This window comes from Ptychodera flava, chromosome 15 (genome assembly GCF_041260155.1).
Source record: "Ptychodera flava strain L36383 chromosome 15, AS_Pfla_20210202, whole genome shotgun sequence".
NCBI classification, from domain to species: Eukaryota; Metazoa; Hemichordata; class Enteropneusta; family Ptychoderidae; genus Ptychodera; species Ptychodera flava.
In genome coordinates, this window is record NC_091942.1 from 4,156,523 (window position 1) to 4,176,783 (window position 20,261).

The following is a 20,261-nucleotide window of genomic DNA, read 5'->3' on the forward strand; positions in this document are numbered from 1 at the left end:
TTAAAGTTTCCTTTGATCTCCGCTGTACATGAAAGTATTCACTGGACATCTATGGGTAACACTCAATGAAAATACGTGTTGTCAGGCAAAGAGTACCGTTACATAGATTTGAAGAACATGAGGGCTCTATCTTGATCGAATTTCCACACCGTATTAGCTCAGCCTGAGGTACAACTTAGCCTGCGGACCATGGATAACCAAAGTACTCCGCATGACAGTGAAATAACTAATCTCCGCAAAGTCCACCGACATTGAATATGATACTGGGAGCTTTAACTGATTTCTCAGCAACCTTTCAAATCTGAAGCTCAAGTTAGGCAAGAGTACTGTTCAGGTAATAGACAACTTAAAATCAGGCACTACTTTTTTACGAACGGACTATCTTCGTTGATAACCAAAGCACAAACCGCATGACCGTCAACTCACTCGTCTATACAGAGGATCCACCCATACTGGAAAAGAATTTAGACAGGGCACAAAAACAAAGCAACAAAAAAGACAATTTTCTGCACTTCGGCTGGACATGGGGTCAGTCAGGGTCATTGACCCTACAAGTACGCTGGAGTAAAGGAGTTTTCGGCATGCAATTCTTTGTCCTTTTTGGTCCCAATTATAATTTGGGGAAGATGCCCGATTGTTTCGTAGCTAAGGAATGCAGATTAATATCGTAGATATCCGATATACCGTCGGCAAAACCGGGCCTGACATTCTAAACTTCAGCTAATAATAAATTATGAACGCTATCTAAAAAGCGATAATTGTATGTTGTAAATATCAGATGTATCGTTGAAAAACTATTTTGCCTTCAGGCCCGACTTTCTAAACTTTATTTATTTTTTATATTGTGAAGGATATTTAGAAAGCGATAATTATCGTAAATATCCGATATATCACCGTGAAACAAACTGTCACCCAGCGAGGAACATTCTAAACTTCAGCTAATTTAGGAAGTTTAGAACGATATTTAGATGAAGCTAATTGTAGTTAAACTTTATAATTTAGATATGGACTGTCTGATTCTATAAGTTAGATTTCTAAACTTTAAGCTTAATGTTCTAAGCTTAGATTTAGATTTGGATCATTCTAATTTAGCTTTCTAAACTTCTAGCTAATCTTTCAAAAAACGATAAAACACAATTCCGCACCTTAATGACCTACTCACTGCACTCAACAACATATGTAATTGTAAAATAGATTCCGATATGTTTGCGCAGTCGCCAACTTGACATAATTTTAGAGTCGAATTAGCCAAGAAGTAGAGGCAGCCGAATTGATAACACTAGTTAATTTTAACAGAACATTGAAATACATTGCTTACGTAATTACATCACACTTGACAGTATCGCAGCACGTGAGCATGTCGCCCGAGAACTTGGAAGTCCACGGGAAGCTGGCAAAGCTGTTGAGCGATACCGTTGCTTACCTACTGCGGATACATCGAAAATCTGAAACTGGATAACAACGCATTGCGGAGGGAAATCGCTATGGTGTAGCCGATATTGCTTTGAGTATAGGAGTCTTCCTCAGAAATACGCAATTCTCCTGTGTGGACGTGGATCTACTGATAACGTGGAATTCAGTACATGCAGTACAACCCCTGTTGTACGTTATCTTATCGTGTAGAATCTGCAGACTGGGTTCAACACCATGAGTGTGCGTATCACTGCGAGACAATACTTTTGGGGAGTCGCCGTAGCATTTCTACTGACCCTTGTCGTGGTTTACACATCATGGTTCCCAACTGAACATCTGAAGAGGAACTTTACAGTGTAAGTAATTCCAATCTGACATCAAATAACGACACAGAGACGGGTGATGGCATCTTCCAAAGTTATAATTATTGATTATCGAGTAATAACGCAATCGTTACCATTGCCGCTATTTGCAAAAAACGGCTCACTGCTTACCATTGAGTAAAAAATACAACACTTAATATGCTTCCTTTCTCCAATATCTCGGCTTTTTAAGTCTCTGGAGACAAAAGTTAACATGAAAATGGCGATAGCTAGGGTTCAGACAAAAGCGTCAGGGAAGTGAATGGTGATCAATACTAATCGAACACACAAACAACTATGAGTTATCAATTAGGACGCCACTGCCCGGTAGTACTCAAGAAAAGCAAGGCACATCGAATACCTGCACATCTTTCTTGATATTTTGCATTTTAAAAATTTCCCGACAGCGTGTTGTGAAAATGCGTAACTTGAAGGCTTTTGACACTTTAATGATTAATCTTCTTCTATCAATCTTATGATGGTAAATACACTTGGGCTAGTAAAAATGTGTGCTTCCCGAAATCCAACTTACCCCTATTCAAACTGTCTGGCCCGCAATGTGTATTTTTTTCTCCGTTTGAAGGAAACTCAGGCGAAATAGAGATTTGGCAAAAAAGTTTAAATCAAGCATGATTTCAATTGTGCCCTCCAATCAAACATAAGGGACTGGTCAGTTTCTTCAGCCTGGGGGGGGCGGTGGATTCATGGGGGGGTCACCCTGTTTTGACTTTGGTGATAGGGGGGTCACCATGTTTTTGAAATGCCCAATAGGGGGGTCAGTGTGTTTTTGAATTTTGACACAGGCTCATCATTGCCTTAAAATGCTAGTGTCAGCCACAAACACTGCATGAAAACCCAATAATTCAGATAAATTCACATTAATGAGTTGCCTGTATTATAGTATAATACACGTGAATTCACATGAATCCACATGAATACAGGCTGGCTGAATACAAAAAATGGATTCTTGACTGTATTCATCTGTATATGCACTCTTCAGCTAAAATACAGGCAATAATCCATGTTAATACAGTAAGTATTATAGGGTTTTTATGCAGTGAAAATTCATCATTCAGTTGTATTTTTCGGCGCGCCCTTCGGGCGCGTAACTTTAATAATCAGTCATATTTTTCAGCACGCCCAACTTTAACATATCAAGCATACATACATGACAGATATCTGTATGTTCAATATTTTTCAGCGTGCTCTTCAAGCTCATTACTTTAATATATCATACATCTTTCAGCATGCCCTTCAGGTGCATGACTTTAATATACAAGGCATATATATCAGAGATATCAGGATGTTTCATATTTTTGGCGCGCCCTTCGGGCGCCATACTTTCAGAGATATCTTGATGTTTGCTAAGTGAAAGTGTACCATTATGAAATCTGCATTTCATATGAAAAGGATGACAAATTCCTGATACTTTTCTGTTCTCTCTGTGAGAATTCAGTATGAGAAAGCAACATGCACAAATATTTCACAATATATATTTGATACAGTGACTTATTTTAGAGATAGAAAAATGACAAGATATCTTTCCTTCTCATTGATGCAATTATTTTCCTTTGTTTCATAGGTTTTCTGTAGAAAGATGCTTTTTTATGAACAAAATAACAGTTAAAAAAGGCAGTTTTTGTCATTATTAGCTGTGCTTTTATGGTTTCAATGTTACACAAGAAAAGGTCCTCTCAGACACTGTACACATCAGATTTGGCTAAAAAAGCTCTCTATGGCTCCTCAGTAGATTTAATGGATGGTTGGCAAGTCTTAACACCCATCAAAGTTTTTGATTCACTGCTTTTTCCTCTTTGATATTAATGATTGACATCCATTTCTGTACAACAGTTCAGGACATCTGGTTAAGCAGAGAAAGTGTGAAATACATTCACAGCTCATTCAAAATACAGCTCATTCAAAATGTACTGTATTTAAACTTTAAGATTGACACTTTGAAATTCCTATCTTACAACTGACATGTCAACAATTTCACTAAAACATACCGTAGAATGACTATTTAAAATATAAATATATGTAAAATGTAAAATATAATATATATATATATATATATATATATATATATATATATATATATATATATATATATATATATATATATAATATATAATTTATGTCTATCTTTTGTTTTACCTTTGTCGCGCCCGGGGGGGGGTCACCCTGTTTTAGAAATTTGGAATAGGGGGTCACCCTGTTTTCAAAATTTGGAATGGGGGGGTCAGCCACTTTTTGACGTCAGCAAAAAATAATCCACCGCCCCCCCCCCCCGGCCGAAGAAACTGACCAGTCCCTAACTGTGAAGCAAGCGTGCAATTACAAGTCCGACAACATTGGCTCGATCGCAAACCTGCATACAGTGTACATAGACTCCAACTCCAACTGGAGTCTGTAGAGAACCATACAAGACTGGATCTGTCAGTCTAGAATATGCACAGAAATATGTACTTGACTACCATTGCCACTCACATTCAAGAATTGTATGGAAAATCCAACTTCATTGCGCTGTACCACCCAATGATTCGATGTAACTGACAATCTGCAGGGAGAAGCATGCCCTCTGACACAATTTTACGAACAGTGTTACTTTAATACCGTCGAATAAACAACCAAAACTACGATGGTTATATCCAGGAATTGTAGAGTGTATTGCCAAGTTGATGTGTTATCAGAGCAGTAGTATTTTTGGGATTGTGACAGAAGGCAACTGTCATAACACAGTAATCGCACGCTATAGTGCGACCTGGATTTGTGAGTTTACAGTGAACAATAGAAAAAGCGTTGAATCCATACATTATCACCGGTATGTTGCTGTTGAGTATGAATATTCAAAATCACAAAAAAATTGAACGCCGGAAGATCAGTGTGAAGCAATAATTACACATTGCAATCATGGTGATACTCGCAAATAAGGCGTTCGCAAAAACTTTTCTTCAGGACTAAATTGAAAGATCTGTCACTCGAGGACGCTCCCTACGCTCCCCTCGTCTTACGTTACGTAAGCAGGGGGGGGGGGTGTAGAGAGCGCCCTCGAGCGACGGATCTTACAGTCTACTTCAGGACATCCGTTGAATGTCAGCGATGCTGTGACACTATACGGTTCACTCTCTCCAATAGAGAATTAGGCCCTAATTTGGAACACAGAAAGACTAGTCGAGACTCGCAGTTTGAATGACAATATTCATTAACTTTACGCCAAGAAGCCACTCATTGTAACGTACGTCATCACATATACGTTTAATGAATGTTTGCACACAATAAATGCAAAGCCATTATATCACTCCTGTAGGTGTGGATGTCAAGCGGGATCAGATTGTGCCAGACCTGCAATGTCAATATCATTATTTACTTCTTATTACAACTATACTTCTTGGTAGGCCAAAGGTCACGAGTGAATGACCTTTCCACGTAGTATATGATAATAGAAAATTTTGTATATTTTTCACGATAAGTACAATTGGCTCGGACCTATATATGGCATTTTGGACTTCAGCAGGGAAAATGGGCCTCTTTGCATGGTGTCAGTTACATCTCCTGAGAAGCCCTAGAGCGCTATATTGATAAGTATTAGCAAAAGCTGATGTGCACAGTTTCTGAGAGGACCTTTCTTATCGTTGAAACCATAAAAGTACAGTTAGTGATGACAAAAACTGCCTCAAGCTTGTTAACTACCATAATTTCACTCCTGAAAAAACACCTGTTCGGAAATGCGTCACATGAAGAAAATAAAGTTGCATCAGTGAATACGAAAAATATCTTAATCTTGTCATTTTTCTCGTTGTAAAATATGTCACAGTATTATGAAATATTAGTACGTCTTGCTTTCTCACTCTGACTTCTAGAGGAAAAAAAGAAAGACAAGGTATATATAGTAATAATAATAATAATAATAACAAGGCAGTATTGCTGAAGGCAATGAGTACTTGGGCCGTGATAGAGTAATTTTGAGGACAATATATACTACTATTCAAATATGGTCTTGAATTTCCTCCTGTCAATTAGGCATTTGATTAACTGGTTATTAAACGAAGCAATGGCCTGACAACGGCAAAATATGTCTAGCAATTTTTGTGGAGTTTGAGGCAGGGGTTCTTTATTTATAGTGGAAATTGCTTAAACTCCTTAAATATTCAAATTACAGCAAATTTCTTTTGTTCTCGATGGTAGATGTCTCATATTTAGATGGGCATATTTAGATTTCTACCCTATAGTTATCCCTACATACCAAAAATCGGACATCCAGCTCTATTGGCATGCTCAGAATAAGATATGCACATAATTAATGAGGTACAATATGTGGTGTCATAAGGTGTCCCATCATACCAAATATGAAGGGTGTAGCACTTGTGGTTACTGAGTTGTGGACAAATATATATATATTTGAGGTCAAAGGTCATTGAGGTCACGTGACATTTTGTCAAAATAATTGTATTGATAAGTTATTCCTATATACCAAAAATCAGACCTCTAGCTCTATTGGCTCGCTCAAAATTAGATATGCGCATAATTAATGAGGTACAATATGTGGTGTCATAAGGTGTCTTATCATACCAAATATGAAGGATGTAGCACTTGTGGTTACCGAGTTGTGGACAAATATATATATTTGAGGTCAAAGGTCATTGAGGTCACGTCACATTTTGTCATAATAATTGTATTGCTAAGTTATTCCTATATACCAAAAATCAGACCTCTAGCTCTATTGGCTCGCTCAAAATTAGATATGCGCATAATTAATGAGGTACAATATGTGGTGTCATAAGGTGTCCTATCATACCAAATATGAAGGGTGTAGCACTTGTGGTTACTGAGTTGTGGACAAATATGTATATTTGAGGTCAAAGGTCATTGAGGTCACGTGACGTTTTGTCAACAAATTATATTGTTAACTTATCCCTATATACCAAAAATCAGACCTCTAGCTCTATTGGCTCGCTCAAAATTAGATATGCGCATAATTAATGGTGTACAATATGTGCGTCATAAGGTGTCCCATCATACCAAATATGAAAGGTTTAGCACTTGTGGTTACCGAGTTATGGACAATAATGTATATTTGACAAAGGTCACATGATATTTTGTCAAAATGTCTGAGATATCTGCGTGAACCGATGGACTCACTGATGGACTCACGGACGGATAAGACCCAATCTATAAGCCCCCTGGACTTTATCCGTGGGGACAAAAAACTGTGTCACTGCATCCTTTAGGCAATATGAATACGATGAGAAACTAAATTTTTATTTTTCTTGGCCTTATACATGGGAGTCTATGGAGAACTGTCTTATACATGGGAGTCTATGGAGGTGTAAACTATAAAGTCCTCTAACACGGCCAAATTCGATCGCATTGTGAAACAAATCGACGTGCATCTGTATGGGGCTGGGTACTATTTTTGTGTAAAGTTTGAAAGAAATTGACCAGGGCATGTCTGAGATATCTGCGTGAACGGACGGACGGACGGACTGACATGACCAAACCTATAACTCCCCCAGGACTTCGTCCATGGGCACTAAAAACAACGCAACAGTTATTACAACTACACCGGCGGTAGGTTCATATCCAGAGCCCCGTACGGTCTGCCGTCGTCGCTTGAAAACAATCTCATAAACCTGGTCATATGGGCAACTGTGTATGGGCAGCTGGATACTTTACTTCCCGGAAAAGGCGAGCTGTCACGTTCAAGCTCAGGATTATTTGTCGATCAAATTTCAGTAAATTTACTTTACCTAGATGAAATTTTGTCTATAGGCTGAAATTTCGCCGAAGTTTGACAAAATTGCATCGATTTTTCAGGTTCATATCCGACATTTTTGAGTTTTGAGTGCAGACAGAAGTAAGTTTTGAGGCAACATGGCTGCGACCCCATGTTGACCCCTAGCCCTGCGTACGATGCTATGTGCTACAGCTAACACACAGCATCGTACGCAGGGCTAGCGAGAGAGTTGCCGACATCGACGGTTATTTACGAGAAGTGAATAAAAGACTGTCATTTTTGGAAGCGATCGAGTAGCTGAGGTAGGCTGGGATATGACTTGGGCCCCAAGAACGCTGAATTTCGGCAGTAATTTGGCTTTTTACGTCAAGTCCCAAAATGGATTTGAAGTCACCGACCCTACGTATGGGTCTTTGCAGGGCTGTGGTGAGCAGGGCGATTAGCTGTAGCGGAACACACAGCATCGTACGCAGGGCTAGTTGACCCCAAGTGAAAATGTGTTCGCGATCAAATCTTCCCATATTTTTTTCAGAATTTTCAACAAAATCATTGCTTCTTACATCTTTTGTAAAATATAAAATACTAAAATAAAACTGCGATGTGCCATGTCTCCAGATTTCTAAAATATCGTTCGTTGACCGTTCGACGGAATACTCATTTCGCAAACTTGTGACGCAGTTGAAATTCAATACTGACCGCCAAATAATCTTAATGAGACGAGATCATTCTAGACATCCTCCAAATTATCCAACCATTCGCGTTAGAGTTCAGCTCGCTTAGAGTATCATAACATTCTTCGGTCTTCGTTTAGATCGACCCTAATCTCTCCCATTTAGGAAATAAATACACAAGCTACCTTGACAAAACTTCGTGCACCATCCAGGACCAAACGCACTACAAATCTGTCCTGACGTCATCATCTCCTTACATGGTAATCGGCATACCGTATTTTTCAGCAAAGGAGACACAGAATACGTCGGAGTATTCAGTTTCAAAACGTATTACATTGTGTGATGTTGTCATAAAAAGGTAATGTTACTGCAGTGGTATAAATTACAAAACACAAAAGTTCAAATCAGTTTATTTTGGACTGGCTTTACTCAACATTTCATATTGTTTCTTATGTAAGATTTGACCACGTGCTTACTGGCGACCCCTTTACATGCAAATTTTGTGTCAAATGGTGTGTTCTCCTGGAAAAAAAACGTACGATTTCTATATGAAGGAGGCGAAATTTGCCCTCAAAACTCGAAACCACCCCTTTATGGGGTGTACCTAGCTATTTTGAACGAGCTTCTCGAATCTGCAGCTCTATTTCGAAATGATGGTCTGGTTTTCTCAGCTCAAGGATAAGTGTTCTCCATCGCTGTGGGCATTACTATTCTCAACTGGGGGTACAGTTTCCAGTCGTAATGTTTTTCATTGTGTCCGGGATATAAAACCTTTCCTTTTCACACTTTTACTTTGATTAACACTAGTCCACATCTTGTCAGCGATTAAACATGTTCCAAGTTTAAATGTTAAATTCTGGTCTCGAGCCCTCTTGTTCGACCAAACTGAAATTACCCCTCCCACTTTGGCTCGTCCAGTGGGTGTAGCAAGGGTCGTGCCATCGCCTAGGAAACGGAGGGTGCATTAATTGTTGCATTTCGATGCACATTTTGATTATATTCAGAAGATTTTGTGGCAAAAACTCAGATAGAGAAGCATTAATATTCACATCTCACTTATTCAAGACTGGCTGAGAGCAGCACTTCCATTCAGTTAACATCATTACGCCATTTATTATGCCAAGAAAGATGAAGCCAAGACATTTTGCCCTCCCTGGTCTCAGCCAGAAATGGTTATACCTTACAGAGTTTTTTCCCACGGAATGAAAACAAATGTACTTGGGCTGAGGCCCAAGTACAATAATAATAATAATAATAATAATAATAATAACAAGGCAGTATTGCTGAAGGCAATGAGTACTTGGGCCGTGATAGAGTAATTTTGAGGACAATATATACTACTATTCAAATATGGTCTTGAATTTCCTCCTGTCAATGAGGCATTTGATTAACTGGTTATTAAACGAAGCAATGGCATGACAACGGCAAAATATGTCTAGCAACTTTTGTGGAGTTTGAGGCAGGGGTTCTTTATTTATAGCGGGAATTGTTTAAACTCCTTAAATATTCAAATTACAGCAAATTTCTTTTGTTCTCGATGGTAGATGTCTAATATTTAGATGGGCATATTTAGATTTCTACCCTATAGTTATCCCTATATACCAAAAATCGGACATCCAGCTCTATCGGCTTGCTCAGAATTAGATATGCGCATAATTAATGAGGTACAATATGTGGTGTCATAAGGTGTCTTATCATACCAAATATGAAGGATGTAGCACTTGTGGTTACTGAGTTGTGGACAAATATATATATTTGAGGTCAAAGGTCATCGAGGTCACGTGACATTTTGTCAAAATAATTGTATTGATAAGTTATTCCTATATACCAGAAATCAGACCTCTAGCTCTATTGGCGCGCTCAAAATTGTATATGCTTATAATTAATGAGGTACAATATGTGGTGTCATAAGGTGTCCCATCATACCAAATATGAAGGATGTAGCACTTGTGGTTACTGAGTTGTGGACAAATATATATATTTGAGGTCAAAGGTCATTGAGGTCACGTCACATTTTGTCATAATTGTATTGCTAAGTTATTCCTATATACCAGAAATCAGACCTCTTGCTCTATTGGCTCGCTCATAATTAGATATGCACATAATTAATGGGGTACAATATGTGGCGTCATAAGGTGTCCCATCATACCAAATATGAAAGGTTTAGCACTTGTGGTTACTGAGTTATGGACAATAATGTATATTTGAGGTCAAAGGTCATTGAGGTCACGTGAAGTTTTGTCAAACAAATTATATTGTTAACTTATCCCTATATACCAGAAATCAGACCTCTTGCTCTATTGGCTCGCTCATAAGCACATAATTAATGGGGTACAATATGTGGCGTCATAAGGTGTCCCATCATACCAAATATGAAAGGTTTAGCACTTGTGGTTACTGAGTTGTGGACAAATATATATATTTGAGGTCAAAGGTCATTGAGGTCACGTCACATTTTGTCATAATTGTATTGCTAAGTTATTCCTATATACCAGAAATCAGACCTCTTGCTCTATTGGCTCGCTCATAATTAGATATGCACATAATTAATGGGGTACAATATGTGGCGTCATAAGGTGTCCCATCATACCAAATATGAAAGGTTTAGCACTTGTGGTTACTGAGTTATGGACAATAATGTATATTTGAGGTCAAAGGTCACCAAGGTCACATGATATTTTGTCAAAATGTCTGGATATCTGCGTGAACCGATGGACTCACTGATGGACTCACGGACGGATATGAGCCAATCTATAAGCCCCCTGGACTTTATCCGTGGGGACAAAAAAACTCTGTCACGGCATCCTTTAGGCAATATGAATACGATGAGAAACTAAATTTTTATTTTTCTTGGCATCATACATGCGAATCTATGGAGAACTGCCTTATACATGGGAGTCTATGGAGGTGTAAACTAAAAAGTCCTCTAACACGGCCAAATTTGAAAGCATTGTGAAACAAATCGACGTGCATCTGTATGGGGTTGGGTACTAGGCGTGAACGGACGCACGGACATGACCAAACCTATAAGTCCCCGCGGACTTCGTTCGTGGTGATTAAAAACAACGCAACAGTTATTACAGCTACACCGGCGGTAGGTTCATATCCAGAGCCCCGAACGGTCTGCCGCCGTCGCTTGAAAACAATCTCATGCACCCGGCCATATGGGCAGCTGGCCGGATGCATGACTTCCCGGTCACGTTCAAGCTCAGGATTATTTGTCGATCAAATTTCAGTAAATTTACCTTACCTAGATGAAATTTTGTCTATAGGCTGAAATGTCGCCGAAGTTTGACAAAATTACATCGATTTTTCAGGTTCATATGCGACATTTTTGAGTTTTGAGTGCAGACAGAAATAAGTTTTGAGGCAACATGGCTGCGACCCCATGTTGACCCCTAGCCCTGCGTACGATGCTATGTGCTACAGCTAACACACAGCATCGTACGCAGGGCCAGCGAGAGAGTTGCCGACATCGACGGTTATTTACGAGAAGTGAATAAAAGACTGTCATTTTTGGAAGCGATCGAGTAGCTGAGGTAGGCTGGGATACGACTTGGGCCCAAGAACGCTGAATTTCGGCAGTAATTTGGCTTTTTACGTCAAGTCCCAAAATGGATTTGAAGTCATCGACCCAACGTACGGGTCTTTGCAGGGCTGTGGTGAGCGGGGCGGTTAGCTGTAGCGGAACACACAGCATCGTACGCAGGGCTAGTTGACCCCAAGTGAAAATGTGTTCGCGATCAAATCTTCCTATATTTTTTTCAGAATTTCAACAAAATCATTGCTTCTTACATCTTTTGTAAAATATAAAATACTAAAATAAAACTGCGATGTGCCATGTCTCCAGATTTCTAAAATATCGTTCGTTGACCGTTCGACGCAAACTTGTGACGCAGTTGAAATTCAATACTGACCGCCAAATAATCTTAATGGGACGAGATCAGTCTAGACATCCTCCAAATTATCCAACCATTCGCATTGGAGTTCAGCTCGCTTAGAGTATCATAACATTTTCGGCCTTCTTTTAGATCGACCCTAATATCTCCCATTTAGGAAATAATACACAAGCTACCTCGACAAAACTTCGTGCACCATCCAAGACCAAACGCACTACAAATCTGTCTTGACGTCATCATCTCCTTACATGGTAATCGGCATACCGTATTTTTAGCAAAGGGGACACAGAATACGTCGGAGTATTCAGTTTCAAAACGTATTACATTGTGTGATGTTGTTAAAAAAAAGTCATGTTACTGCAGTGGTATAAATTACAAAACACAAAAGTTCAAATCAGTTTATTTTGGACTGGCTTTACCCAACATTTCATATTGTTTCTTATGCCAGATTTGACCACGTGCTTACTGGCGACCCCTTTTCATGCAAATTTTGTGTCAAATGATGTGTTCCCCTGGAAAAACAAACGTACGATTTCTAAATGAAGGAGGCGAAATTTGCCCTCAAGACTCGAAACCACCCCTTAAATGGGGTGTACCTAGCTATTTTTAACGAGCTTCTCGAATCTGCAGCTCTATTTCGAAATGATGGTCTGGTTTTCTCAGCTCAAGGATAAGTGTTCTCCATCGCTGTGGGCATTACTATTCTCAACCGGGGGTACAGTTTCCAGTCGTAATGTTTTTCATTGTGTCCGGGATATAAAACCTTCCTTTTCAAACTTTCTCTTTGATTAACACTAATCCACATCTTGTCAGTGATTAAACATGTTTCAAGTTTAAATGTTAAATTCTGGTCTCGAGCCCTCCTGTTCGACCAAACCGAAATTACCCCTCCCACTTTGGCTCGTCCAGTGGGTGTAGCAAGGGTCGTGCCATCGCCTAGGAAACGGAGGGTGCATTAATTGTTGCATTTCGATGCACATTTTGATTATATTCAGAAGATTTTGTGGCAAAAACTCAGATAGAGAAGCATTTATATTCACATCTCACTTATTCAAGACTGGCTGAGAGCAGCACTTCCATTCAGTTAACATCATTACGCCATTTATTATGCCAAGAAAGATGAAGCCAATACATTTTGCCCTCCCTGGTCTCAGCCAGAAATGGTTATACCTTACAGTTTTTTCCCACGGAATGAAAACAAATGTACTTGGGCTGAGGCCCAAGTACAATAATAAAGTACATTTGTAATGCGTCTAATCTCTGAACAGAGCTCTAGGCGCAATAGTGACAATACAATAAAACAGAGGAAATGTTGAACCACCGGGACTGGAGACTACGTAAACGAAAAAGGTTAAACTACTGTTTAAAGAGAAAAGTCTTGAGGGAACGGCGGAAAGAAAGGGTAGAGTTGGAGTGGCGAAGGTCAGAAGGAAGTTTGTTCCATAATGCAGGGCCAATGTAAGAGAAAGATCTCTCGCCAAACGTCTTCGTGGAAACTCTTGGAATACTGAGAAGTCGAGAATCTGAGGAAGAGCGGATTTGTCTTTTTGGAGTGTATTGATGTAGAAGTTCAGAGAGATATTGCGGCCCTGTGCCCGTACTAGTGAATTGAAGCAAGTAGATACGACTTTGTTGTGGATACGAGAACTAATAGGCAGCCAGTGTAATTTGCAAAAGGGGTTGAACATGATCGTACTTTTTAGCATTACAGAATAGACGAGCGGCAGCATTTTGCACTCTTTGCAACACGTCTATAAGCTGTTTAGGGCAACCAGAAAGGAGACAATTGCAATAATCTAAACGAGACAGAACAAATGCAGAGACCAACGTTTGAGTAGCCTGTACGGAGAGAAAGTGACAAATAGAGCTAATTTGTCTAATTTGAATGTATGCAGCTTTGAAAATATTCTGCATATGTTCACACATATTCATGTTACAGTCGAGTGTGACTCCTAAGTTTTTGACACTCGGGGCGAAAAGTATATCAAAATCGCCCAGAATTATGGATGAAGGGAGAGATGATTTGGCAGCTTGTCTGGGTGAAGATATAAGTATTGCCTCTGTTTTACTGTCATTCAACTGAAGTTTATTAGATGTCATCCACTGCTTGATGGCAGTGATACAACTTTGCACAGATTCAACAGTTGATTTTATTTGATCGATTGTGGTTTCCTTGTATAATTGATTGTCATCGGCAAAGGCGTGGTGATTTAATGAGTATTTTCTGACGAGGCTAAAAAGAGGGTCAGTGTACAAAACAAATAGGACGGGTCCAAGAACTGAGCCTTACAGGACACCAAAAGAGATAGATGATGTTGTTGATCGTATGCCATTGATAGTTACAGTTTGAGTTCTGCCTGAGAGGTAAGATTGAAACCAGGATAGAGCAGTTCCGGAGATGCCAAAAGTATGTTCAAGACGGTGGAGGAGGATGCCGTCATCGACAGTATCGAATGCAGCAGATAGATCTAAGAGAGTGAGAATGGTAATTTTGCCAGAGTCCAAGGAGGTCAGAATGTCATTGACTATTTTCAATAGAGCACTTTCAGTACTGTGGTGTGGTTTGTATGCAGACCGAAGAGGATTCAAAAGGTTGTGGGAAGTAAGATGAACAGTTAATTGTGATAGAATAATTCTTTCAAGTATTTTAGACAAAAACGAAAGGTTTGAGACAGGTCGGTAGTTTTTTAGTTGATTTGGGTCAAGAGATTGTTTCTTCAGCAGTGGTTTAACAAGAGCAGTTTTGAAACTAGTAGGGAATATGCCCGATTCAAGGGAACGATTGAGAACCCGTGTGATGTATGGTAACACGGTGTCTAGCATTTTATCAACAAATCGTTCGGCATTGCGTCTAGGTCGCATGTCTTTGCAGTGGAACTTAAAATGGCATTCTTTACAATATCATCGTTTACAAGATTAAAGTTACTGAGAGGCATACCTCGAAAGCAACTTTCTGAGCTCAAAGGCTGGGAGATATTTTGACAATCAAGACTGGCTCTGATTGTCTCAACTTTTTCTTGAAAAAAGTCCAGAAGTTCTACTGCAGGGAATATTGTTGGTGTAGGGGAGGCTTTTTTAGACCCAAGTAATTTATGTGTGATACCAAACAGTTGCTTCGATGTACGACTCTCACTAACCTTATTACAGAAATAGTTGTTTTTTGCTGAGTGAACAAGTTTTGTGACAGCTCTCTTATATATGTCAGAAAGGCAGTCGGACAAACAGAAAATGACAGACGGGCAGAAGCGATACCAACTGTGCTTTTTGTGACTTTTGAAATATTCTTTTTCTTTGTTTTAGAAAATTAGAACATTTTCTCTTTCTCTCTGTATGAGTATGTCACAAAAGTATTAATCACGTCAACAAATGCATTTGTGTACAAGACTGTCACTGACTGAGTGTCACGATTGTTTAGAAGTAAATTATTGTCTGGACGAAAACTGCGTTGTCCATAAAAACATAGTAATGTGATAACACTCATAGGGGAGTCGGCATTTCGATTCTGCTTGAGGTTTTGAACATGAAACTTGAATTTGCAAAAACACAACAAAAGCATTCCAAAATAAACGACACAACTAGTGGAGTTTAATTTCAACCTATGTGTATTTCTGAATTCAATTTCAGGATATCGAATATGAACAACGGACATCACACTGACGTACCAACCTCGGTTTCGACAACACTCCCAAATATTGCCTGTAATTCAACCAAACACATAGTCTTTATTAAGACTCACAAGACAGCAAGTTCAACTACCAACTCCATCATTCAACGTTTTGGTTTTACGCATGGATTGACTTTCGCCCTACCGAAGGATAATCATATTTTCAGTACCACAGAGTTGTTCTCCCGCAAAATGCTCCTCACACAGAATCCGAGGCCCGGTAGAGGTCGCTCTTTCGACATAATAGCCAGTCACCTCAGATACAACAGACGGGAACTTGAACAAGTTGTCGCTAACGGGACCTACATCACCATACTACGCGATCCGGTCCATAGGTTTGAGTCAACATTTGGTTACTATGACTACGCTAAGAAGCTCAAAATCTCTGGAGTGAAGAACCCGATTGAAACATTCATGAAAACCCCGGATGTATACCGCCAGAAACTAATGCAAGGATTTATGAAGGACGAAATAAGAAATGGTATGTTGTTCAGTCTGGGTTTCCATCACCGTTTTGATGACAATAAAGAGGTTATCAACGAGACGGTAGCAAAATTAGACAATGAGCTTGATTTGGTGTTGATATCGGACTACTACGAGGAGTCTCTGGTCTTAATGAAAAATGTATTGTGTTGGGGACTGGACGATATTTTGCACATTAGTAAAGGCATACGGAGCAAAAGTCGGCGATATAAACTTAAACAATCAACTGTGGACAAAATACGAGAGTGGAATCACGCCGACGTACTTCTGTTTGAACATTTCAACGAGACCTTTTGGAGGAAGGTGAACGGCTTCGGGAAACGTTTCGACGACGATCTCAGGGAATTCAGACTGAGACAAGAACAATTCTACGATCGCTGCGTCGATCACGAACGAACGAAGAAGATACAACAGCGCGAAGACGGATTTGTGATGAAGGAAAACGCCGATGCAGATTGTCGCATTAGTTTCATTCGTGATGTGGAGTTTCATGCCATGCTGAGGAAAGATGCGATGGGAATATGAGATATGTCATTCCAGTTTTTGACCTTTGAACTTATTTGAATGCGTAATTTGGTAGCGTAATAAATATATTCTGTGCACTTAAACGCTGACTTTATCGCCACTTGTTTGCACCGTTTCTTAACTTCAATTTAAGCTCGCGACGGATGTCACCTCGGTTCAAAGTAACATAAAGAGATAATATTTTCAACTGTCCATGCTGAATTCGATCACGTGATTCCTTTTCAAGGCCATGCGCATTCTTCATTTATGACGCAATTCAAGTGGTTCCAAAGATGTGATGTCCAAAAATATCGAAACAGAAAGTGTTGACTCATTTCAGCTACACCGTGTACCGCGTCTCTTGCAGAGGCGGACTAAGTCGATTTTTCATCGAAAATAGTTGAAGGTCGCGCGGTGACTTATCATCATGTACGATGAATGAGAAGTAGTTGAATTTTGTTGTTTTTAATTTTACTTCCCGCGTAGTTTATATGTATACTGGGTCACATTTCTCTATATAATAGATGCACACAATTTTACACAATTTTTTCTCAATCTGACCAATGAAACTGCTCTCATTTAAAATGGACTGAGTATTCGTAGCTCCATTGCTATGTAGTTATGATATATGTAAAATATGAAATTGTTTGATTGGATTCATTAACAACGATATTTGACCTTGCTTATATATCCCCTCTTTTCATGCCTCTCTGTTCATGTTTGACAGCGATGTTTTAAAGCCCCAATAGCTGCGAATTTTATGCATTATTTTCATGATTTTATTTTCAACCAAGGTTGGTTCGTGTAAGTGTGCTAACTGAAGAACATGTGTAGAAGTATCACTGCTCACTGATTTGGAACATACCTTCGCAATTTAACAGGTTAAATAACAAAAGGGTGCCGCACTTATAAAATGGCGCACCCACGGAAAAGTACAAAAAATGGAGTATTTCCTGCACATATCAAAAAAGAAACAAGCATGATGTCATTCACTTGAATGCACAACACATAATGGCAACATTTTGTTGTTGTAATATTTATTTTCTCCAGTCTGTCACATGATAAGTTTTTTGAAAATGGCGGGAAATCTAAAATGGTGTTAAAACGTGAGAATTTAATTGCGACTTTCGACGCTAATGAAAGTGTTATACACTTTTTCAGTCTTTAAATGGGTCTTATTCAAAGAAAACCCTTGGAAAACTGAGGATATTTTGAGATCGGTTTATTGCACAGTCGCAGCTATTGGGGCTTTAACGTTGTGTATTGAATCATCCAATTTATTTTATTTTCAACGTTTGAAGCATTTCATTTTCATGTGGCAATGTCTCATAGTAGATATTAACAAGCAAAACTATTACGCGTGTCATCTATTCCGTGAAGGGTAGCTCTTTATCATCATATTTTATTGACTGCCTCTAATCGTTTGTCTGGCTTTAAAGCTGGTTCTAGGTAAAATCAAGACGAATATCGTAAGTTTTCAATCAAATCTAGCTGGTGTATTTTCCGAGAAAGGTAGTAAAATTTTCGTCAACACAAAAAACAACGTCAAGTTTGTGTTTTAGCAATCATATAACATCAACAATATCGCAAAACGCCCAAAGTAGTCTTCAGAGCTAAAGTGTGTGCCTGCAGCGACCATTTCAAGCCATCTTTCGTTGAGTGTCGATTACAACCGATCCTCAAATGTTCTTTGGGATGATCATAGCGGGGCAAGTGTGCCTTCCAAGTACGTCTACTAGTCCCTCGCTGTATATTGTGAATGCTAACACCAATTCTCATAACAATTTTAATCTCTTTACGATGTCTTCAGATGCGTGTTCCTTATTTCTGTACTTATTTGTTCGTTACACAGATTTTTTTGTTTATTTATTTCCATGTTTACTTATTCGTAAATCCTGTAAACAAAGCCAGCTTCGAACAGGTGCGAGTAAGCCTGAATTTTGTACGTTACACACACAGACGACCTTGACTGTTTATTCGACTCAGCAAGAGGTTACAAGGTTGTAAAGGGGGCGCTTTACATACACGTAACCACAGTCCCTCCACCTAAACACTATAATTGGACATGCCATGAACGGTTGTGTCGGGTGTAATCCATTGGTTTTTAATGACTCTTCCCTGTACTGCAGAGCAGTGAGGAAACTCAACCCCTGTTGGATCTGTTCGTGATTTTAAAGTACTGCAGAATGGAAAAGAAGCTCAACCCTGATAAAATACCAATCTGATTTCATTTAATAATATTCATATTATCAAACGCCCAATCTGATTTTATCAATAACATTCATATTTCATAACTGTCCATATATTTTACTAGTCGATAAATGTCGTATAGACGGTACAATTAGTATTTGACATGTCCAAAAGAGCTTGAAAGTATTGAGTTAAAATAATTACTGTGGATCCTCCAGAACTATTACATGTAATTGAAAAGGTGAAACTGACGTTTACACCCAAAAATCTTCTCAAACAATCCAAGCACGAATTATCCAAGCACAGTCCCTCAGGAGGTACTATGATGCCTCCATCAGGAAGGACTGTGACCCCTCCATCAGGAGGGACTGTGACCCCTCCATCAGGAGGGACTGTGACCCCTCCACCAGGAGGGACTGTGATCCCTCTATTGTGAGGGATTTTGTTTGATCCATGTTGTGCCAAGGGGTCACAGTAGAGGTCGTCATCAACACTTTTAAACATACAGGTTTTAATTTAACAAGGCACTCACATTCGTCCCAGTTAAATATTCCTTATACATGCCCTGGTCGAGTTAGGATACGGTAAATCACATTAGGCGCTTTAAATAAAATTCTATGTTTGCCGTGTTGGTTGGTTTTCAGAGAAAATTAAGAAAGCAAACGCAATTTTAACACTATTACAAATAAAAATATTATTTTTCCAAAGGAAACGAAATAAAAATTGAACCTATGTTAATACACTTGTGTTTTTTGTCTGTGTTTTTTCTGGCTGGCTGTAGGTTTTTCAAAAATCCAAGGACGGAAAACAAAGAATTTTCTTTAAATGGCCTTACCAAGTGACGCTGTGTTCGTACTACTTATTTTGTCACAATGGTGACAACCAGATGTGAGTGACAGAACGACATGTACATCCCGTCCTTGTGCTGTACGTAAATGTGTTCCTGACACGCCTAGAGGATTATCTGTTTTCATAGCGATATTGTCGCCAGGTTAGAGACAGAAGAGGCGCCAATTCAGCAGAGCGAAATGCGGACAGTGACACCATTACGAAGAGAGTCGCGACGTTCACCATAAGGCCCTCAGGTCAAGCTATGAAATGAACAGTATGAATAAAATGCTTGTGAGCAGTAAATAAGATAAAGTTGTCTGACTTTCGAAAAGGTAAACTTTAATTACTGAAAAATTTTATATTCAATAAGAAATGAATGTCTTACAATTGAAGGACAGATTATCTTAGCCCAAGAATTTGGCCATTCTTCAATTTTAAGGTTGTTTTCTGGGCTACATTTAAACATAAATTGTCAAAGTTGATAATAATGCAATCCGCACTTGTGTCCTT

The 20,261-nt window shown here is 39.1% G+C and overlaps 1 protein-coding gene and 1 long non-coding RNA gene across 2 annotated transcripts in view; one reads left to right on the forward strand and one right to left on the reverse strand.

Annotated features, from left to right (window-relative positions):
• The window catches only part of LOC139150944 (uncharacterized), a 43,467-nt gene that overhangs the window by 4,848 nt on the left and 18,358 nt on the right, over window positions 1–20,261 (reverse strand). The window lies entirely within an intron of this gene.
• Window positions 1,346–19,637, forward strand: LOC139150939 (galactosylceramide sulfotransferase-like). Its single transcript, XM_070723424.1, has 2 exons — window positions 1,346–1,769; window positions 15,704–19,637. Exons 1-2 carry the CDS (start codon window positions 1,648–1,650, stop codon window positions 16,749–16,751), a joined length of 1,170 nt encoding a protein of 389 aa, XP_070579525.1. The 5' UTR covers window positions 1,346–1,647; the 3' UTR covers window positions 16,752–19,637.